The following is a 25550-nucleotide window of genomic DNA, read 5'->3' on the forward strand; positions in this document are numbered from 1 at the left end:
TATATATATATATATATATATATATATAATCATTAAAAAAACAAAACAAATCATAGATTTCTACAATTGACACTTTTGGTCGAAGGCGCGTGTCTCATTGTTTGACATGAGTTGTTAAAATTGATGTATAAATGTCAATGTCGTGTACGATGTCTGTCCCAGTATGCACTTCATAGTCATAGACACTAAACAAATACATATTTTTAATTTGTTGTTTTAAATTGTTTATTAATTAGAGTTCTCGATTTTTTTCTTTTTTAATCTCTTTCATTTAATAGAGAAATAATAATGTAATAAATAATTGAAAATCTTATCTTCAAATATAGAAAAGATTCTCACAATGACTAAGATTATTAAAAGTAAGTTTGGAAATGTGAAAAAACATCAACTCATACTCCGGACAAATAGATTATAGTATCAAAGATTCTTATTTTTATTTTCTACCTATTTTCTTTACTTTTCCCGTAGTTATTGGTTTGGTGATTCACAACTTACTAATCTAAGAAAAAAAATGAGTAAAATTGATTTATAACATTGAAAAATGTAATGGTGTCTACATGTAAGCTAACAAAGAAATTTTTTGGTCCATTAAATTTACGCTTATGGTTCAATTTATCAAGTCTATATTTTCATGCCTCGTAAGCTTCATGTATATCACACTTTAAAAATTATATATACATAAGTTCAATAAAATATATAGAGGAGGTTGCCACATTCCAATATATATATATATATATATATATAGAGAGAGAGAGAGAGAGAGAGAGAGAGAGGAGGTCCAAATACTAACTACGATAAAAAAAACAATTTGATTGATAATAATAATAATAATAATAATAATAATAATAATAATAATAATAATAATAATAATAATAATAATAATAATAATAATAATAATAATAATAATAATAAATCCCTAGCTATCATAGAGTTTGGTTGGGTACTTACAACTACTTTGAAACTAAAATCAACTTAAGCTTTAAATTATTTTTAAATTAATTAAATATAAATAATTACGTGATCACTTTATATAATTGGTTGTTGGATACTATACACAAATAAAGTTTAAAATATGAGCGTGGTCACCAATAATATTAATAATAATGTAATCCCTTCAAAATGCTAAATATGTATACTAAGAACGAATGTTACTTACAAGATAGTTTTTGTAGTTGTGTATGTATTAGTGAATAGTCAGAGGAAAAAAGAAACATAATACATATATACACCATAATTATAGAAAATGACACTAAATAGTAAACAAACAAAAATTGTGGTAATATTTTAAAGCTGATAAAAAAGAAGTAAAGTTGATAAAGAAAAATATAAACATGAATTAACAAAGTCACCTATTAGTTAGTTTCACACTTTGTACATAGTGGACCACCAAGTTCATATTTTCCTACTCATCTTGCTAAAAATACAAGTTGAATATGCATGCATGATGCATACCTTTGAAAAACTTTATTGCAATATTACAGTGCAAGTCTTGCAATGTTTGACATGTGTTGTTTGTGATGTCCAACGCAGAAACAACACATACAAATTAATTACATTAAATTAATTAATTTTCTCAAATATTAGATGTTGATGTATTGGTGTCGTATATGGTGTATGCTTAATTATCGATTTGTGTCTTTGTTTCATCCATTTTCTTTTGTACACTAGTATCATAAATATTTTGGCCTTTAACTTTTAAATATAAAAAAGATTCCCACTATGAGTTAGCAAATTGGAAGAGAGTATGGAAATGTGAACAAAGCTCACATATACTTCACAAAAAAATGTGAAGCATATTAGTTTCAGTTTGAGAAAAGTGGACCACACTAAGACCCGCCATGCTAAAAATGTAATATGAATATGCATGCATGATACTTAATATGTTGCATTAAATGAATTAATGTATGCAAATTCAATAATTCTGAACATTCTCTTGCAAAGAAAACAAATTAAATGACTTAAGTAGGTAATCATTAAGATAAAAGAATCTTAGCATTGTGTGCTTAGAAAGAAAAAGAATAAGAGTATGTGTTTTTACTAAGCAAACACACTCACTCTTCTTTTTTTATAAATACTTGTGTTAATATAACATTCTTCTTCACCCGTCACTGACTCATAATCTTGATATTTTCTAATCTTTTCTTTTTGTTACTATTCATTAACTAAAAATCGCTAGCTATTTATTTCAATTAATTTTTAATATTAAATTTGGTTAATTTAACTTACAATAATTTCTATGTTATTTGATCACTATTTTGTTCTATTAAGATATTTATTAACACTTAACTAACTTATGCTGAAACTACCATTAAAAAGGAATTCAAATTAAAAAAATAAATATTTTTTTTTATCTTTTCTTTCAGTTACCAAACATACATACATACTAACTAAATACATACATACATTCATACATATATACTATATACATACATACTAACTAAACATTCTAACTACATACATACATACGTACATACATACGTACATACATACATACATACATACATACATACATACATACATACATACATACATACATACTAGATGCGTTTTGATGTTTATACTCCTAAGTATAATTGAAATCATTCTCATAATTTGTTTTATAGAGTGTAAATGGTTTATAATTGTCTGTCTTTTAATGAAAACTCTTTGGTTTTCTTCATTTATTAATGGTGTGTTCAAACAAATAATTATATATAATTTAATATACAAATATATACAAAGGAATATGGAGACATATATTATTAATATTTTAATTGTATATATGGTAATTAATATGTATGTTAATAACAGATAATATTAATTAACTGTGTCATTAATTACAAGTTTGAAAATAGTTTCTTCTGGTGTTATACTTCTCCTCCTTACTTTGACTTCACTTGTGCTGAAATGTTACTCAACTTCTCCAAATAACCTGAAGACAAATACATTTATATTCTCTTTTATTAAATTATTTTGGTTCATGTGTTTAGTGGCTTAATTACTTTGACTATGTACATTTTTCTGGTTTATAATAAACATGTTATATCATAATGTAGACTTACATTATCTACACTAGTCATAACATGAATGATGAAACTTCTTCGTTGATGATTTACCAACGAATGCTACAAGAAGTTTCAAAGAGATTAAATTTCATCGATACTTTAATTTTTTAGTATAAAAGAAATTGAGAAGGAATTCTAAACTATTCACATCTTTCGCAATTCAACTCCAAAAAGTGTACTCCACCATTAAAAGCGTAGCTTCAACGACTTTGTGACTAAACTAACAGATTACACAGATTACAAAGCCGACATAATGGTTGGTATATGTAGATAATAGTTTTTTCTATTGAAAAATTATCTATTATTTCTACATGTATAATTATATATTTGAGAAGGAATTCTAAACTATTCACATCTTTCGCAATTAAACTCCAAAAAGTGTACTCCACCATTAAAAGCGTAGCTTCAACGACTTTGTGACTAAACTAACAGATTACAAAGCCGACATAATGGTTGGTATATGTAGATAATAGTTTTTTCTATTGAAAAATTATCTATTCTTTCTACATGTATAATTATATATTTGCTAACTATAAAAATTGATAATGTAGGATTTAATGGGGTGGTGTATGTCTTTCCCGAGGAAAAGCATAAAATTCTTATCACAAAATGTTGGGATTTTATAGGTTTTCCTCAACATGTGGAGACATAACACTCTAAATCTGATATCATTATTGGAGTAATTGATTCTAAAATCTGCAACAAGTAATATGTTATACTTTAACTCATGTTATACTTAATATGTTACAATTTAAATCTTTAACATGTAATATGTTATACTTTAATTCATGTTAAAATTTTCAATTTACTAAGAGAAAGAGAGTGCAATTATACTAACAATGGTTGATATTTGTTTGTGTTGTAAATTAATTGTAGCAAAGTATTATATAATTGATTAAAACAATACTGATCTGATATTCTCTCTAAGAGATTACACGGGTCATGGGACTCATGTGGCATCAGTAGCAGCTGACAACCCAGTTAGCCATGCAAATATGTTAGGTTTAGGACAAGGAACATCAAGAGGCGGATCTTCCTCCGCAAGAATTGTTGTTGGTAAGACATGTTGGTCGTCTATTTGAGGCTCTACAAACATTCTTCCAACTTTTGATGATGCTATTGTAGACGGGGTTGACATAATGTCCGTCTCAATTGCTGGAATAAGAGACCGTCAACATGACCATTTTAGAGATGTACTATCAATTGCATCATTTCATGCAATGCATAATGAAGTGCTAAACTTGCGACAGGAAACAAAGGTACAAAACATGCACCCTTGCAGAATGTTTTCACTTTGGTCAATTGTTGTGGCTGTTGGGACTATATATAAATAATTTGTCATAAGAGTCAAATTAAGAAATAACATCACTTATGACTTAAATACATGATTTTATCTTCTCTACATTTGAAACATAAAGTGATACAATTGCCTCATTCTTTGAATGCAAGTTAGACTAATTTGGTTTGTAAGTTGATAATATCAAATTTTGGATGCTTAATTATAAATTATCTTTTTATACATGATAACTACATAAGTAATAATATTTATACCTTGTTAAATGATAGGGTATCTCACTGAATACATTTGACCTTTTGGACAAAATGTATTATATTATCTATGCTGGAGATGCCCCAAATAGGGAAGCAGACTTCAAGTGACGGCAATCTAGGTAAATAACTGTGATATTATTGAAGTCAACAAATAATTAAACCTTTGATATTATAAACAAACATTTAAGAGAAAATATATGCAAGGAGTCTCTAATATGTATGTATGTATGTATGTATGTATGTATGTATGTATGTATGTATGTATGTATGTATGTATGTATGTATGTATGTATGTATGTATGTATGTATGTATGTATGTATGTATGTATGTATGTATGTATGTATTTTTTTAGGAAGAGAAGAGATTCTAATAATGACTTGTATATAAGGTGTTTTGTGATAAAAAAAGTTAGAGAGTATATATTGAATAAAAAACATAAATATAAGTTATGAGAGAGAAAGATTATATGTAAGTGAGGGGTGAAAAGTAAGTTATGAGCGAGACTTTGTATTATGAAAAGTAAGTTAAGTATGTATATTGAAGATGAAAACAACAAAAAGGAGTATATTAATATTGAGAGAGAGACTTAGCGATTATGAGTGAGGAACTATGTTCGACTAACACAAACATTTATAGAGGAAAGGAAGAGATAAATGTGTGAGTCAAATATCATGCATGTCCCTTAATGGTAAGATTATCTCATTTGTTACTATGCTAAGACATTTCTTTAATTAGCAGCTATAAAGTGTGAATAACATATGAAGTTCATTAATTCAAGCTTTTCTTTTTTTCTTTATTTGCATTATTTCTTTTCTAACCACAAAATCTTGATGCATGTTTTAAATATTAAGATTTTCAATTCCAATGGTTTGTAAGTAAATAGAGTCAATTCTCTAATTTATTTCAAAACAAAAAGTCACTTCTTTAATTATTGTCAACAACTTTAGAGGTGAAGAAAAATGTTATATTAAAATAAAGTATTTATAGATGAAAAAAAAAGAGAAGTGTACATGTAAGAGATAAATGTGCATATTTTATAGAACTTATTTATATATAATTGGTAAAGTGTGATATACACGAAGCTTACGATGCATGAAAATATGAACTTGATAAATTGAACCATCAGTGTTAATTTAATGGACCACAAAATTTCTTTGTTAGCTATCATGTAGAAACCATTACATTTTTCAATGTTATAAACCAATTGAACTCAGTTTTTTTTTTATTGGATTAGTAAGTAGTGATTCACCAAACCAATAACCACAGAAAAAATAAAGAAAAGAGATAGAAAAGAGAAGGTTAGAATAGGAATAAGAATCTCTAATACTATAATCTATTTGCCCGAAGTATGAGTTGATGCGTTTAGTATGTATGTATGTATGTATGTATGTATGTATGTATGTATGTATGTATGTATGTATGTATGTATGTATGTATGTATGTATGTATGCATGCATGCATGCAATGTTATGAAGCCTCTTACTATATATTTTTAAGTAAAATAAGAGATTTTAGTAGTGACATGTATTGAAAGTGTTTTGTCAGAAAGAAACAAGAGAGTATATATATTGAATAAGAAACAGAAGTATAATAATATTGAGAGAGAAATATTACAAGAGAGTGAGGGGGTGAAGAACTATGATAGTGACTTTGTAATGAAGGTGAAACTTTGTATTGTGAAAAATAAGATGAGTATATATATTGAAGAGGAAAACAACAAGAAATAGTATATGAATATTGAGAGAGAGATTATGAGTGAGTGAGGGATGAAGAACTATCATCAACTAACACAAGTATTTATAGAGGAAAAGAAGAGATGAATGTGTGAGTCAAGTATCATGCGTGTCACTCAATGGTAAGATTATCTCATTTATAATTTTTTTTATCAACTTTACTTCTTTTTTATCAGCTTGAAAATATTACCGTTAATTTTCTTGGTTTACTATTTAGTGACATTTTCTATAATTATGGTGTATAAATATTACGTTTCTTTTTTTCTCTTACTATTCACTAATACACACACAACTACAAAAAATATCAGATAAGTAACTTTCATTCTTAGTTTACATGTTTAGCATTTGAAGGGATTACGTTATTATTAATATTATTGGTGATCATTCTCATATCTTAGACTTTGTTTGTGTATAGTATCCAACAACCAATTATATAAAGTGATCACGTCATTATTTATATTTAATTAATTTTAAAATAATTTAAAGCTTAAAATTATATATAGTGTAGATCGATATATATCATGCATGAGAATTCAAGTACGTATCATTTCTAGTATTATGGGCTAGAAAACGTGAACAATTTGGCCTATGATAGTTAATATACTACTATTTGAGGTTTGTTACTTTGTGTTCACCTTTTTTACTTTCTTCTTATTTTGAGTTTAATGGTGTTTTTGACAGGAAAGGAGTATGAAATGTATTATGCTTTTATAAACTTTGTGTTTAAAATCCATCGATCAAGGAGAAAAAAATTATATTGATAACTAAGATAAAGAAGATATTGATATTCTTGAAAATTTATGTTAAAAATATATATTAAATTTATTAGAAAAATATATAAAATAAATAAATTATGCTCTATTTTTAGTCTAAATTTACACTTAATGCAACATATTTTAGTTTTATAAAAGTCATTTGTAAAACTAAAAAGTTAAAATTAATTTTTTTATTCTACAATATATACTCAACATTGAGTAAGTTATTCATAACCTCACTACTATATTTTTTATACCAGACCTTGCTACTAATTTAGTTTTTAAATTTTCTAGTAAGCAATTTAATAATTTATTACTAATAATTAGTAATTAATAGTATTTTAATCTATTTTATATAATAATGTTCCTTTATATTTATAAAATAGGTATGTGTCAATATTAAGAGATAGAGAAACAGGGGCATGGGACCTGCTGGGTTTTGTAATACTATTAAGTATGGACAGCTAATTATACTATAATTAATTCAATTATATATTTAACTCATATTTTTATCACTTACTAATTTATTATGTAGTTGTATTTGTTAAGCAAATTCAACAACTTCACTGAATCTGGATGGGTCTAAAAAATACATCTCAAAACTTATGTATCTTTCTGTTTTTTATTCCAACACACATATTTTGTATCTTCAATTAACTTGAATAAATGTTGCATTTTTGTCTTAGGACCTCTCGCATGCAGTTGAATCATACTCATGTTTATATATTTTTGAGATATGAGTAACATTGTTCTTGTCTCAATCTTGCAATGTGAGTAATATATGTTTCGATGCATCATTATATGTTGGTAAGTTTTGAATATGTTTTTTTCTCTTCTCCATCTAAATGTCCAACAAATGTATGTTTCTCCAAAATATTAGGTAATGCATGGTTGTGAACTCCACAATTACTTTAATTGATCTAAGCTTGAAGGGCAACCACACTTTTTTGTTGAACTTCAAGTTGAACTATGGACACATTTGTATTTTTCTCCTTTGTCACAACCTAATATTAATTTATTTCTCAATTTTCTCTCTTTGTTTTTTTTTTATCTCATCTAATGATGATAACTATTTTGTTTTTAATATCAATCTTCCTAGTCCAAATTATAATATCTTCTCTTGTATCAAATATCTAAAATAAAATATAAAATAAATTATAATAATTAATCACAATAATAGTTTTTAACAATATTAATATTAATTATAATTATAATTATTCGTACCTAATCTATGGTGAAAATGTTGGTAGTATCATCACAAGTTTAATCACATCATAGTAGCGATTTATCCATATATATTAAAAATTATATAAATAAATTAAATAATTTTAAAATGATTTTTTTTCAAAAAATATAATTTGTATCAAAAAACTTTTTCACAAGTTTCTTGCTACATAGGAGTTTATTGAAAAACTTGTAAAATGTTTCTTATAGTTTCCATGTTCAACATCTTATACCGAATTTTTTTTTTTTTTTTAAATCTGATAGTTTTTGGATTAGTCTGGTAGTTTTCGGATAAAATGTCATATATAATATTTTTTGTCAAAAATAAATCTTATATTATGATTAAACAATAGTAATAGTAAAAATAATTTGCATTTTTCTGTGATCTAATAAAAGATTAAATAAAGAAAACTAATTAATAAAAGTTTCACAGGACATATAAATTATACATTACTTATGATTGTCAGAAATATTCTTTGTGGTATTTTGTAAGACCCATAATTTTAAAGTACACTTTATGTATTTTTATGTATTTTGGATTTTGAGCTCGGAGGCTTTTTAGCCAAAGTTAATAATATTTTGAAGTTTATATGATCAAAAAGTTATTTTGATGCCGTTTGGAATTACTCGTCGATGAATAAATTAAATTAAGTGCGGTAAATCCTTTACGGAGAATTTAATGCGTTACGGGTGAAATGGTAATTTAACAAATATCTAGATATTTTGAGATATTTGTTAAGTTATATTTAATATATATATATATGTTTGCTTGGAGAGAATAGAAAGAAAGGAAATTAGAAGGAAGGAAAAGGAAAAGAAAAGGTTATATAAAGGAAAGAAGGAAATAGAAAGGAAGGAAAAACAAAGAAAGGAAAAAGGAAGGAAAGAAAATTCAGAATTCCATCTTCTTCCTCCCTACGCGTGACCCCCCATTTTCCCTTCTCCTCCATTTTCGTCTTTCGTTGCTTTCTTTCTTCAAGACTAGTAACCCAAGGTTGGGTGAGTGTTAGAATTTAAATATACATTAAAAAGTAATTTTATTGTTCCAAGACTTAAAGTCCTAGATTCGTTAGTTTTGGATTTGGGTCAGCACATATTAGGACAATTACCAAAATGTGTGTGTAACTATTGATCTTCTTTTTTTATATTAACAAACGAGCTAAGCAAACAAACTCCAAAGATAGCTTTGGCATGTGTTATGCGCTTATTGCTGTCAATATTATAAGTCTATTAATTATTTTATAATATGTTAGAAGAACAAAAAATTTGATAGTTTAAAATATTTTCAGAAAAATAAAATTTTCAATTAATAAAATATTAGATCTAGAAGTCCCTGAACCTTCTCCCTTAATCCCACTGAAATAATAGGTCGGAGTCTTAAAAACCTTATTTCAATAAAATACTTAATATTAGGGCTTAATATGAGATTTTAGAAAGAATATTTGAGACTTTGAAACTTTATTTACAGCTCTATTTATGGCCACAATTACTCCTCCTCCTCTTGATCACTCTCTCCATTATATATGTTAAATGCTACAAAATAACTTCTTTTATTTCTCATAAAATTTATTAACATAAAATTGTGTGGATGATTATCTTCTTTGTTGTAGAAGGAGATATATAAATGGAAGAAAACTATTACCGGAAGAAGAGGAAAACTAAATAAGGGAACAAATAGTTTGTGTCAAAAAGAATAAGATATATAATTACGGCTCTCTTGATAATTAAGAGTATTTCTCTAATCTAAAGCCATTGATTTGTATTATACGATTAATATTTATTATTCTCGCTTCTCACATTAGCAAAAAAGTGTTTACTGTTGTTGCTCCATATATGGATATGATTAAATAAATTTTTTATTTTAATAAAATCTTACTATTTTATTTTTAATTTTTATAAAAAAATTCATCAATTTTTATTTCATTTAAAATTTTTTATCTTTAATTTTAAATTAACTATTGTATATCATTTAAAAAAAAATTATATTAATATTTAATATATGTTTAACAACTTTCTTATAAAAAATTAGAATTTTTCAACAAATATCAAATTATATATGAAATTTTAAGTTTTTTACACTTAAAAATTATATTTAAATTTTGTTTGTTAACAAAATTCTAAAAAATTTATAGGAATTTTTTTAAAATATCGTTAACATTATTGCAAAAATGCATTCAAAATACAAAAGTAGAACGTAGGTCGACAACAACTTTTACATTGCTACCAAGTAGAACTTGTTGGATCTTTTTGTTGGAGGTATGCTGCAAATCTTGAACAAGAAGAGCATGAACTTTATGATGATGAAAGTTGCACAAATAAATTCCAAAGCGTGTGTAACACACTAAGCTTTAGGTTCGATTCGCCCCCACCAATCTATATATATTGGATGCAAATGGGTTAATCGGCGAATCCGCTTCAGGATACTCTGGAATCCTTGAAGTGAATTATTCACATCAAGCCTATCGATCAATGATAGTTTACAAAGTAAAGTTCTTTCGTTTACTCTCGTGCACTAGAGAAAAGAAGAAATGATTCAGAAATATTTTTGACATAATCTTGATTCATGTAACATGAATTTTATCTTGTTTATCCTGTGTTCTTTCTGCCTCTAGAGTATCTCTATTTTATAGAGATACTCGTACCAATTGGTGAAAGAAAACAACTCTTGAGAAAGATTGTAACTTTTGATAACTTAAAATATGCATCGGTTTGAATTAAATCCAAACATTGCAACCACATGACCAAGTGGTACATTAAGTTATTTAATTTTTCTACATTAACATAGCTATTAGAGAATTCCAAATATATTTTGGAAAATTACCTCACAATCCCCCACCATTTTCAAAATATATCTAAGTCCGTTATTCCAAAAATTTCATGGTTTCAGATAAATGTATCTTACGATTTGAACCATTACTTAGTAAATTATGTTTTCGCTTATCCCCGAATAGATTGGTAGACAAGCTTTGAACCAGCCATTCATTAGAACAAGTGTGCATAACTCACACATGAAATCTCGGTACTATTGATCGAATTATAAAAATGACACATTTGATAAGGCCCTGTGTCTCATATCATTTTTGTGAGAATTGAAGAGTCAAGCTCTTGAACCCTATGAAGCGACCCACTTCATTCTCATATAGGTGGACTATATCATAAATGCACCCATAATTATACATTCCAGCAAATACATGCTATATGTCCATTAAGAGGAGACCTCATCCTACCACTTTTATTTTATGGTCCAAGTACTTTTATCTTTTGAGATGTATCTATTATCAAGTATTTCAATCACTCTAATAATGTACTTTCATCATTGAACTCAAGACTTGATGCTACTCAAGTGTGAGTTGATGTTTCCACCATTGGTGATTATCTAGATATGAGCTTGTATCACATCTCTAATGATGTTTTCAACACCATATCCTTTGTCAGACCTTTCGTCAAAGGATCTGCAAGATACTTTTCAATTCTTACAAACACTATGGATATCACTCCATTAAATCCTTTACATAGCTATGTCTTAAACCAATATGTATTGATTTTCTATTATATACTTGACTATATACTTTTGGTAGTGTGTATTGACTTTCACAATGTATGAATATTGATGCCATTGACTTTGGCCAAATTGGTATCTCATACAACAATTTTCTTAGTCATTCAGTCTCTTTACTACCTGCAGCTAGGTCAATGAACTCTACATTCATGGTGGAGTCGGCAATGCAAGTTTGTTTCTTTGACCCCCAAGAAACTGCACCTCCACCAAAGTTGAAGATCCATCCACTTGTGGAAGCATGGTCCTCAACATGATTTACCCAACTAATATTTGTATATCCTTCCAAAACTAAAGGATATCCATTATAGATTAAACTATAGTTAATTGTTCATTTCAAATATTTTGATACTTTATTAATAACATGTCAATGTTCTTTACTTGGATTGCTTGTATACCGACTTAATCTTCCAACAACATATGTTATATCAGGTCTGGTACAAGTCATGACTTACATCAAGCATCTGATGACCTTTTATATTCTTGATATTGTTGATCAACTATCATCAAACCTTGACATTTTTTTCCATTTAATCTCTTCACAATAAAAAATAAACAATGAATAAAATCATTAAGATTTTCTATCAGTTTCTTCCATAAACATTTGTCAACTTATAACAATTTTAAAATATATATATCCAAACCATTTTTAATATCAAAATAAGCAAGAAATGGACATATACTTTTATACTATCATGCACATATAATATGAATTAATCAATTTTAGATTTAATAACTTCTCACATGAAGCTTCGCTATCATTGAGACATACACTTGATATTTATGACAATTTATTTACACTACTTTAAATAAACTAATGTGTTAAATATACATCTTAAACCATACATATTTATACTTGACAAGATTTAAGATACCAAAATTATAAATAAAATTTCTTCCACCAGTCAATCATAAATTCTTGTTCTTAGTCTAAAAACATCAACCATAGATAAACAAAAATTTCATCAAAACATATTATCTTTAATTCCATACTAGTAATTTTCCACATCTTATCTTCATATTATTATATATGCATCCAAAAAGGAAAACTTATTATATATGCATTTTAAACATGAATCTAATATATAAATGTATTAACACTAAATAACTTTCGGTACCCAACCATGAATTTTCATGTGATTATTTTTAATACTTTAATATTTTTCAAATCCAAACAAGCAAATTTCATGCATGGTTATATTAAATTCACATACTTGAATATATTCTAGATCATGCATATCAATCTAACCACATGTTAAATTTAACATAAACAAATATAATTACTTTGGAGAACCACATATGAATTTAGAACTTCAAACATATCATATATATTCATATAAATTAATTGTGTACCTTTCACCATGGTCAAGAAAGTCATTTTTCTTTAAAAGATGCAGTCATAAATAAATTTGATAATCAAAAATCGAACCTAAAGATTGTTGGATATTTTTGTTGGGGGTATGCTGCAAATCTTGAACAAGAAGAGGATGAACTTTATGATGATGAAAGTTGCACAAATAAATTCCAAAGCGTGTGTAACACACTAAGCTTTATGTTCGATTCGCCCCTACCAATCTATATATATTGGAGATAAACCGGTTAACCGGCGAATCTCCTTCAGGATACTTTGGAATCCTTGAAGTGAATTGCACATTCACATCAAGCCTATCGATCAATGATAGTTTACAAAATAAAATTCCTTCATTTACTCTTGTGCACTAGAGAAAAGAAGAAATGACTCAAAAATATTTTTGACATAATCTTGACTCATGTAACATAAATTTTGTCTTGTTTATCTTGTGTTCTTTCTGCCTCTAAAGTATCTCTATTTATAGAGAAACTCATACCAATTGGTGAAAGAAAACAACTCTTGAGAAAAATTGTAACTTTTGATAACTTAAAAGATGCATCGGTTTGAATTAAATCCAAACATTACAACCACTTGACCAAGTGATACATTAAGTTATTTAATCTTGCTACATTAATATAACTATTAGAGAATTACAAATATATTTTGGAAATTTTCCTCACAGAACTATAATCGTCGACACTTCCATTTTTACGACCATCAATTATTAGATAGTTCACATATTGAATCCTAATCCAATATGACCCATCATGGAAGGCTTCCTTAGGAGGTGCAATCATGTTTCCTTCAAGCTACAATATAAGAGAATACAAGATAAATTAATAAAAATGTACCTGACATCACATTGTTAGTATGCATAATAATTATTTGTTACAACAACAAAAAAAAGTACTCAAATACCAATTGAAGTGTAGGAGTAGGAGATTGGATCTCATAAGCTGCACACAACGGCAGTTACGGGATCCATTAGTCACGTCCCACTTATTTATTAGCTTTATCACCTTAAATTTTGATATATTTTCTTTGGTAACTATTACAACTAAAAAATATACATTCTGTTAGTTACGTTTCATTAACACTTTTATTTATTATATTTTAATTCATCAAATTTTTCTACTAATTACAATTTTTCTACTAGATATTAGATAATATTATTATATATTAGTAGTAAGAGTATTTTAGATATTTTCTATTTTCCTATATATATACTCATTGTAACCCTATTAACTTCAGTTTTAGTTTATTCTATGTTATGAAACTTTAAAGTAGTTGTTTCTCTTCTTCCTCTTTCTTCCTCTATTCATTGTTGACATGGTATCAAAGTAAGAGATAAACTATTTTGATAGGAAAGACAACCACCAAAAGAGAAAAGAGAAGAGTAACCCTATTCCCGATTTTGTTAAATCAGTCTCAGAAAAACATCGATTGCGCATTCGTTAACCGTTGGATCGGGCTGAATTTTGGACAGCAGGTTCATAACATTTAGGTCTTCGTCTTCAACGGTCGGATCGATGAAAAGACGTCTGGAGAGAGAGAAATCGTGCTCGCACAGCACCAGGTTATCCCTAATTTATTTTGTCTCAGTGATTGTGTTTGTCGTATTTTCCTGTCATTATTTGTTATGACTGGTATTAAGGATGATTCTCTTCAAGCTGTTAGTGTTCACTTCAATGAACCAAATTACTCTTATTGGAGTTATGTGATGAAAAAATTTTTTATTGGAAAAGATATGTGGGGTTTTGTTGATGGAACTTATGTTAAGCCTACAAATAAAAAGGATGAAACTCAATATGCAAAAGATCTGAAAACATGAAATGTTAGTAATTCAAAAATTATTACTTGGATTAATAATTCTGTTGAGTTGTCTATAGGAGTACAACTACCAAAATATGATACTGCTAAAGAGATTTGGGATCACTTGAAACGTTTGTATGTTCAGTCTAACTTTGCAAAACGTTATCAGTTAGAAAGTGATATTAGAGCCCTTAAGCAGAGCAGTATGACCATTCAGGAATTCTATTCGGCAATGACTAATCTGTGGGATCAATTGGCTCTTAAGGAATCACCTGAGTTGAAAGCTGTCAAAGCATACATTGATCAAAGAGAGGAGCAACGTCTGGTTTGATTTCTAATGGCTCTTCGTGATGATTTTGAGGGCATTCGTGGGAGTGTTTTGCATCGTTCCCCCCTTCCTGATGTTGAATCAGTAGTTAGTGAATTGTTGGCAGAAGAAATCAGACTTAAGACTCATTCTGGTGTGTTAGATAAGGAAATTCTCTCAACTCCTCCATCTGTTTTTGTTGCTCCTGTTAAAAAAAAAACATCTCAAGGGAGAGTTGGGCTTGGTAATGATGATTGTGCATTCTGCAAAGAAAAAGATCATTGGAAAGCACGTTGTCCGAAATTGGGGAGAGCACATAAGAAGAATTTTAGGGGGCCATCGTCCAATGTTGTTGCTTCTGCTCCTCCTACCATTGACTCTAGTTCTGGTTCTGTATACTCATCTGAGAGTGCTTCCCAAATATCTGATATTGCAGAACAACTTCAAAGACTTCTTGCCACTCAATCACATGCCATGTCTGCCACCTCTTCTAAAGGTTTGAACTCCTCTGGTATGTCAGGTATATCTCCTTCCATATGGATTCTTGATTCTGGAGCATCTCATCATATGACATACGATGATAAATCTTTTGTGTCTGTGAAACCTGCATCGTCTGTGTCGGTTATGACTGCTGATGGCACTCCTATGCCTCTAGCAGGCATTGGTTCTGTCTCCACACCTCACTTGTCTCTTTCTAATGTTTATTATATTCCTAATCTTACTTTGAGTCTTGCTTCTGTTAGTCAAATATGTGATTTCGGTTATTCGGTTACGTTTTCTTCCACTTCTTGTTGTGTGCAGGATCCACATTCTGGGAGGCTGATTGGGACAGGCCATAGACAGGGGGGACTTTACGTTTTGGATGAACTACGACTCCCAGATATTGCAGCCTCAACAACTACTGCTGACTTATTATCTAGTTTTCGCTTGAATTCATTATCTTCTAGTTTTTATTTATGGCATTCTCGCCTTGGACATGTTTCTGCTTCTAGATTAAAATATTTGGCTTCTACTGGAGCCTTAGGAAAGTTAAAACCCTGTGATATCTCAGATTGTTGTGGTTGTAAACTTGCTAAATTTCCAGCTTTACCGTTTAGTAAAAGTGTTTCCGTTTCATATGCGCCTTTTGATTTAGTTCACTCTGATGTTTGGGGTCCATCACCGGTGCTCACCAAAGGTGGATCTAGATATTATGTTTCGTTTATTGATGATTACACTCATTATTGTTGGGTTTATCTTATGAAAAATTGGTCTGAATTTTTTGACATTTATCATATATTTCGTTCAATGGTCAAAACTCAACATAATTCTGTTATAAAGTGTTTTCATTGTGATTTAGGTGGTGAATATACCTCTAATAAATTTTATGAATTACTTGCTTATGATGGCACCCGCCACCAAACATCTTGTACTGATACTCCTCAACAAAATGGAGTTGCTGAAAGGAAACACCGTCACATTATAGAGACTGCTCGTTCCCTTTTGTTGTCCGCTTCAGTTCCTAGTGAGTTTTGGGGAGAAGCAGTTCTTACTGCTGTTCATGCTATTAATAGAATTCCATCCTCTATCATATCAGGTTTGTCTCCCTTTGAAAAATTGTATGCTTCTACCCCTGATTATTATTCTTTGAAAGTTTTTGGTTCTACTTGTTTTGTTTTTCGCCCTCAAGTAGAGCGCAATAAGTTGTCTTCTCGTTCAGCCATCTGTGTTTTTCTTGGTTATGGGGATGGTCAAAAGGGTTATCGTTGTTATGATCCTCATGCAAGAAAACTTTATGTATCTCGTAATGTTTTTATTTGTTATATTTAAATTCATCAAATATTTCTACTAATTACAATTAATAAAAATATTTGAGTAAATAAAATATTTTATCATTGAAATCAAATCAACTAATATTTTTTAAAGAATTGTACACACTTCAAATGAGATATTTAAAGAATTGTTGCGTTGAAGCATTGTCCGCATAAAAATCTAATGTAACCAATTGTGTTGACATCGTATATTAAACTAGGATTGACAATCTTAATAGAGTGAATTGGACTGCTCCATAAACGAATTCAGCATCAGAATTATATACGAGAGTCATAGGTTTATTTGCAACACATAAATCAAACAATATGTTTATATTAGATCAGAAGTTATTTTGACAATCATTCAAAAATCTTCTTTATTTACATCTAACAATAATATATATCACTTGTAAGTAATTTAGAATGCTTTCTATTTATATGTCATAAGTAATTTTACATTACCATATTATTCCTCTGAGCTCAATTTTAAAATATCGTCACTAATCTTTAACTTTTGTTTTTATATTGTCTATTCTTTCAAAATTATTTATATCAAATCTAAAGCAAACAAATGATAAAGTGTGAGAGATGAGAGACAGAGTTAAAGAAGAAAAGAAAAATTAAAAAAAATAAAGAGATAAAAGAGAGAATTATGTAAGAGATAATGTGAAAAATAAAGTAAAAATTTACGAGTAAATAATTTTATAACTAAAATTCTGATCAGATAAATTCAAGACTTACCATCACTGACATGTTAAGCTATGTATATATCCAATCCAATGGTTCAAAATTAACAAATGAAAATAAACCTATTTAATATATCTCTCAAGAACACTTGTTAGAAAATATATATCTCAAAAACAAATGAAAATAAAGAAAATTAGTAAAGCAGTGGTAGCATGCTCAAGTATATGCTACTCTTATTTATTGACAATTATTAGGCGGAAAATTCTGTTTTAATTATTATTGGAGCTAGTTTAGGGAGTATGATTGTGTTTGTATATTTTGTTTTGATTTGTTTGTACAAGTTCTCTTAACTTGGAACTGTATTATTATAATTTTTGTCCTATGCATATCTTGTGCTGTTGAACTACATAATTAATAAAAAGGTTTATTTTACCTCTTCAAAAAAAAAAAAATTTATCATGAACAAGATTTACTAAATATTAGCTCACATAGTTTAATAATAACTTGTGATATTTAGAAAACATAACAACAACAGACCAAAAGTGAACCAATTAATTTAAGACAAAAATGCTTTTTTTTATTTCAACATTATAACAAAATTAAAAAATAACTAGTGATTTTTAATTAATGAATAATTTAGTTAAAACACAAACAACTTTAAAAATCACAATTTCTTTTAAATAATAATTAATAAAACTAAATATGTACTAAGTTTAGTTTTCTTTATAAATGGATATATTGATTCCTATGTAATATTATTAAGTATTTATTGGTGGTCATTAGAGCTAGTAGGTGACCATGTAGGATGATACGACTTGATATACTCTATGTACCAGATACAGGTGGAGATGCCGTTGATGTTCCGGAAAAAATATGAAATTCTAATTTTCAATTATCACCGTCAACTTCAAACATGAAATAGTGGTTTTGATTATAAGAATCTAGTCTTCAAATTTGTAGTACCAATATATCAAATCGAAAGCGTGTTTGGTATCTATTACATGTCAATGTCCATAATCGATAAAACACCAAATTCATTGAAGAAAAAGAAAAAGGACTAAAGTACACTTCTTTGAGCTGATGGAGGGACTAAAGTACACTTTCTACTGAATGTAAAGAAATTCCCTCATGAAATCAGTTCATATATGTTTTCAAAAACAAGTGAGAAGTGAGAAGTGAGAAGTGAGATGGAGAAAAAAAAAGCATAATGATAATTAAGAATCACAGAATCCAAGAAAAAATACAACTGAAAAAAAAAGAAAAAGCAAAAGTTCACTACAAAATAAATTACCTATTGTGACACTTGTGAGGCCCTTTTTGTTTGTCACTAAATACTACTTTTAGCTACAGCTACAACCGACAGTCACCTTTTCTCTTTATAATTGTATGTTTTTTCTGAAGAGAACACTCGTGGGTAGACATTTATTTTTCTAAAACCATTTTCATCTTCTCTAACAAAATCAATTTCCTCTCCTTCAATACAAAGTCGATTTTCCTCTTCTTCACGACAAATTTTGATTTTCCTCTTCAATCATGATTCATGTTTCCTCTTAACCGTAAATTGAAGGCCGGAACCCTAAATTGGTGAATCTACAGCTATAGATGCTCTATCACGTGAACACTCATTTGAACATAGAATTGTGGTATGATATTACACATTTTCGTCATTTGCAACTTTGTTTCATCGTTACGCATCTTCGTTTTTAGGTTATGCTTTTTCAGTTCTCAATTGCAATTATCAATTGAGTATCTTCTAAGTGATTTGAAGTATTGAACATAGCAATCGTGCATTAGTAGATCATAGATTGAAGCCATATTTTAAAACCGATTTGAAGTTTCAAAGATTGCAGCTCACGTGTTTCTTTCGTCTATTTTCATATTTAGATCTTGAAAAAAATAGTGGAAGAGATTTTGGATGTGGAGCAAACAGTTCTTTATGGATCGTGATGTTATCCTTGATGTTTCTTTGTTGGTGTTCTAAAACTTCATCGTGTTAGATAATATTATTATATATTAGTAGTAAGGGTATTCTAGAGAATTCTATTCTTTTATATATATACTCATTGTAACCCTATTAACTTTAGTTTTGGTTCATTATATGTTATGAAACCCTAGAGTGGTTATTTCTCTTCTTCCTCTTTCTTCCTCTTTTCATTGTTAACATGATATCAATGAGCTTTGGTTGATTTTGGGATCTACCGTAGAGAAGAGAGAGACTATTTCGAGAGGAAAGACAACCACCAAAAGAGAAAAGAGAAGAGTAATCCTATTCCCGATTTTGTTAAATCAGTCTCATAAAAACATCGATTGCGCATTCGTTAACCGTTGGATCGGGCTGATTTTTGGACAGCAGGTTCGCAACATTTAGGTCTTCGTCTTCAACGGTCGGATCGGCGAAACGACGTCTGGAGAGGGAGAAATAGGACTCGCACAGCACTAGATTATACCTAATTTATTTTGTCTCAGTGACTGTATTTGTCGTATTTTCCTGTCATTATTTGTTATGGCTGATGCTAAGGATGACTATCTTCAAGCACATTGTCCGAAATTGGAGAGAACACATAAGAAGAATTTTAGGGGGTCATCGTCCAATGTTGTTGCTTCTGCTCCTCCTACCATTGGCTCTAGTTCAGGTTCTGTATACCCATCTGAGATTGCTTCTCAAATATCTGATATTGCAGAACAACTTCAAAAACTTCTTGTTTATTATATTCCTATTCTTACTTTGGGTCTTGCTTCTGTTAGTCAAATATGTGATTTCGGTTATTCGGTTACGTTTTCTTCCACTTCTTGTTGTGTGCAGGATCCACATTCCGGGAGGCTGATTGGGACAGGCCATAGACAGGGGGGACTTTACGTTTTGGATGAACTACGACTCCCAGATATTGCAGCCTCAACAACTACTGCTGACTTATTATCTAGTTTTCGCTTGAATTCATTATCTTCTAGTTTTTATTTATGGCATTCTCGCCTTGGACATGTTTCTGCTTCTAGATTAAAATATTTGGCTTCTACTGGAGCCTTAGGAAAGTTAAAACCCTGTGATATCTCAGATTGTTGTGGTTGTAAACTTGCTAAATTTCCAGCTTTACCGTTTAGTAAAAGTGTTTCCGTTTCATATGCGCCTTTTGATTTAGTTCACTCTGATGTTTGGGGTCCATCACCGGTTCTCACCAAAGGTGGATCTAGATATTATGTTTCGTTTATTGATGATTACACTCGTTATTGTTGGGTTTATCTTATGAAAAATCGGTCTGAATTTTTTGACATTTATCATATGTTTCGTGCAATGGTCAAAACTCAACATAATTCTGTTATAAAGTGTTTTCGTTGTGATTTAGGTGGTGAATATACCTCTAATAAATTTTATGAATTACTTGCTTATGATGGCCCCCTCCACCAAACATCTTGTATTGATACTCCTCAACAAAATGGAGTTGGTGAAAGCAAACACCGTCATATTATAGAGACTGCTCGTTCCCTTTTGTTGTCTGCTTCAGTTCCTAGTGAGTTTTGGGGAGAAGCAGTTCTTACTGTTGTTCATGCTATTAATAGAATCCCATCCTCTATCATATCAGGTTTGTCTCCCTTTGAAAAATTGTATGCTTCTACCCGTGATTATCATTCTTTGAAAGTTTTTGGTTCTACTTGTTTTGTTCTTCGCCCTCAAGTTGAGCGCAGTAAGTTGTCTTCTCGTTCAGCATTGTGTGTTTTTCTTGGTTATGGGGATGATCAAAAAGGTTATCGTTGTTACGATCCTCATGTAGGAAAACTTTATGTATCTCGTAATGTTGTTTTTCTTGAGCACATCCCTTTTTACTCTATTTCCTCTGATTCTCAGATTACTAAGAGTTCTGAACTAACCCATATTGATCCGTTTGGTCCTAATGATTATGCTTCTGGTGATTGTAATGTTGAGAATTGCGGGACAAATACTAATACTCCACATGATGACATCCCTCTTGCCCCCCGGTTGTTCAACCATCTCCTGCGATTGTTGATCCTCTTCGTTACCCCTCTCGTCAGCGTAAGTCTACTCAGTTACCTGATTTTGTCTATTCCACTTACTCAACTTCGTTTGTTTCTTTCTTAACCTCTATTCACAGTTTGTCTGAGCCCTCTTCCTATAAAGAGGCTGTTCTTGATCCTCTTTGGCAGCAGGCTATGGCAGAAGAACTTTCTGCATTGCACAAAACCAATACTTGGGAATTAGTACCTCTTCCTCCTGGAAAACGTGCTATTGGGTCTCGGTTGGTATACAAGATCAAAACTAAGTCTGATGGGTCAGTTGAGCGCTACAAAGCACGTCTTGTTGCTAAGGGTTTCTCTCAACAATATGGTATGGATTATGAAGAAACTTTTGCTCATGTAGCCAAGATGACCACTATTCGTACTCTTATTGCAATTGCATCTATTCGTCAATGGCATATTTCTCAAATGGATGTCAAAAATGCTTTTTTAAATGGTGAGCTTCATGAAGAAGTCTATATGGTCCCTCCGCAAGGAGTTTCTTGTAACACCCCGTTTTTCAAAGCGAGGGTGTATTTTTTTTTTCAAAAGAAATTAAACTAAACAGAGAAATAATTAAGGAAATGCATTTGGATAAATAATTGAGTCATTATAATTTACAAGCAGCGGAAAAGTTTCTCCAAATATAAATCCAAAGCATTTACACAACAACAAATGGTACATGGAACCCATTCAAATAAGATGTCAAACTGACAATATTAGTATAAGTACAGTTTTCCAAATTAAAATACTCCAACCCAAAAAGAAGGACGTCTAGTCCCTATACATCAACCTAATCTGATCATCCTACCAAAAACTATACACCCTGAGTGATCTCCACGCGCCCCGTGAGATCCTCCTAACGTAGCTGCAGTCAAGCATTCCCATCCGTAGGGTATGAACCAGTAGGATCGTCCTGGCTCTCATCTGAGGGCAAAGCCCAGATTTCCACAATAGTTGTAAAGGGTCACCAACCGAAATTAATAGATAACACATAACATTTAAGTTTTAAATGCACAAAATAACCTTTCAACTAAGCATGCACCTTAAAAGGATTTTCCATATGCTAAAAGTTCATATAATGCTTGCCAATTAACAATGAACTCAAAATAAAGTTCTCAATCCATCAAGTAATACATAACTGACCAAAGCATTGATAAATCAATTGAGCAATCGATTATCTAACTCAAAATAAGGACTTCTGCTGAGCCAATCGATTTGGTCAATTCTGCTGAGTTCCTGCATGACCAAATCGATTTCTAAGTCGATTTTAAGTCAGTAGCAAAACAGCATGTCTGTATTCGAATACAGCTTTCTGTATTCGAATACACATCAGACAGCAACAGGAAAACAGCAAAATTCAGCAAAAATCAGCTTTTTAAAGGGTTTCAAAACCAATCAACACTTACACACAAATCCGAACAATCACACTTAGCAATTCCCACACAATCACCACGACAAATTGGGTTTCGAAATAGTTTTACAATCCATCACACTTACACACAAAATCAAAACATCCACACTTGGCAATTATAACACAATCACCACGACAACATAAGTTTCGAAATGGTTTTGCAATCCATCGAACTCACACACGATAATCAATACATAACACTTAGCAATTCCAACACAATTACCACGACAATTCCTATTCAAACCACTCAATCATAAACTTGATTCAAACACGACTCGTGTGCCAAGCACCCTAATGCAATGCGTATATGCCAAAATGCATGGACTCGGAATTCCAAACCAAAACCCTCCTCGAAGGGCCGTAAATCATAATTGTACCGCCTATCGCAGGCCAAAGTACCAATTACCGAGGTGCCACCTATCACGGGTCAGCACGATTTACTAAAATGCGTAAATCATAAACGTACCACCTATCACGGGTCAGTACAGTTTACCGAGGTGTCACCTATCACGGGTCAACACGATTTACTAAAAGAAAAAGCGAGAATCGTAAACGTACCGCCTATCACAGACCAATACTGTTTACCGAGGTGCCACCTATCACGGGTCAGCACAATTCACCAAAAACGTAAATCGTAAACGTACCACCTATCACGGGTCAGTACAGTTACCATGGTGTCACCTATCACGGGTCAACACGATTTACTAAAAGAAAAAGCGGGAATCGTAAACGTACCGCCTATCACAGACCAATACTGTTTACCGAGGTGCCACCTATCACGGGTCAGCACAATCCACCAAAAATGTAAATCGTAAATGTACCACCTATCACGGGTCAGTACAGTTACCATGGTGTCACCTATCACGGGTCAACACGATTTACTAAAAGAAAAAGCGGGAATCGTAAACGTACCGCCTATCACAGACCAGTACTGTTTACCGAGGTGCCACCTATCACGGGTCAGCACAATCCACCAAAAATGTAAATCGTAAATGTACCACCTATCACGGGTCAGTACAGTTTACCGAAGTGTCACCTATCACGGGTCAACACGATTTACTAAAAGAAAAAGCGGAAATCGTAAATGTACCACCTATCACGGGTCAGTACAGTTTACCGAAGTGTCACCTATCACGGGTCAACACGATTTACTAAAATATAAATCGCAAACGTACAACCTATCACGGGTCCGTACAGTTTACCAAGGTGTCACCTATCACGGGTCAACACGAATTACTAAATAGTAAATCGTAAACGTACAACCTATCACGGGTCAGTACAGTTTACCAAGGTGTCACCTATCACGGGTCAACACGAATTACTAAATAGTAAATCGTAAACGTACAACCTATCACGGGTCAGTACAGTTTACCAAGGTGTCACCTATCACGGGTCAACACGATTTACTAAAATATAAATCGCAAACGTACAACCTATCACGGGTCCGTACAGTTTACCAAGGTGTCACCTATCACGGGTCGACACAATTTACCAATGAAATGCATGAGCATACACAGACTCCATTCACAACAATCGTTAAGCAAATGCAGATATTAAAAGATTCCCCATTTTTAATACCCATTTAACTTAAACGACTTTCAAACAACATTAATTAAATAAGTCATTAAGAGATTCCCCGTTCTTAATACCGATTTAACTTAATGATTTTCAAAACAAAACGTTAAGCAAACAGTCATATTAAGAGATTCCCCATTCTTAATACTCATTTACCGAAACGATTTTCAAAAACGATAGTTAAGTAACCGAGACATTAAGAGATTCCCCATTCTCAACGCCCAGTTAACTTAAACATTTTCCTCAAATACACATTAAGTAAACCGAGGTATTAAAAGATTCCCCATTTTTAATACTCGTTTAACTCTAATGGTTTTCAAATTCCACAGAAACAAATTCAAACATACTTTCACATTCAAACCATAATTCACAACAACCACACCAATTAACAAACATCAAGTACGAACACACCAAATACAACGAACACAAATCACGCAACATAACACCCAGATACATCAAATTTCATTTACCACGAAACATTCATCACTATAAACAAAACCTAACTCTAAGGTTTTTACCCATAACGCATATTAATTACTTTTAACAAATATCTCAAAATATCTAAATATTTGTTAAATTACCATTTCACCCGTAACGCATTAAATTCTTCGTAAACGATTCACCGCAGTTAATTTAATTTATTTATCGACGAGTAATTCTAAATGGCATCAAAATATCATTTTGATCATATAAACTCCAAAATATTATTATCTTTGGCTAAAAAGCCTCCGAGCCAAAATCC

The 25550-nt window shown here is 30.6% G+C and overlaps 1 protein-coding gene across 1 annotated transcript; it reads left to right on the forward strand.

Moving 5' to 3' along the window:
• Positions 1 to 15364: 15364 nt before the first annotated feature.
• LOC140919437 (uncharacterized) lies at positions 15365 to 16450 on the forward strand. Its single transcript, XM_073365449.1, has 2 exons — positions 15365 to 15854; positions 16136 to 16450. The coding sequence occupies exons 1-2, from the start codon at positions 15365 to 15367 to the stop codon at positions 16171 to 16173; spliced, it is 528 nt and encodes a 175-aa protein (XP_073221550.1). The 3' UTR covers positions 16174 to 16450.
• The last annotated feature ends 9100 nt before the right edge of the window (positions 16451 to 25550 follow it).

The sequence above is a fragment of the Cicer arietinum genome, chromosome 2 (genome assembly GCF_000331145.2).
Source record: "Cicer arietinum cultivar CDC Frontier isolate Library 1 chromosome 2, Cicar.CDCFrontier_v2.0, whole genome shotgun sequence".
NCBI classification, from domain to species: Eukaryota; Viridiplantae; Streptophyta; class Magnoliopsida; order Fabales; family Fabaceae; genus Cicer; species Cicer arietinum.

Bases quoted from the DNA above. Each gene is read 5' to 3' on its own strand.
- LOC140919437 (XM_073365449.1), top strand. From the start codon at position 15,365: ATGGCTCTTCGTGATGATTTTGAGGGCATTCGTGGGAGTGTTTTGCAT. The intron at 15,855-16,135 runs GTATATCTCCTT...TGTTGTGTGCAG, and splicing joins GAACTCCTCTGGTATGTCAG to GATCCACATTCTGGGAGGCT.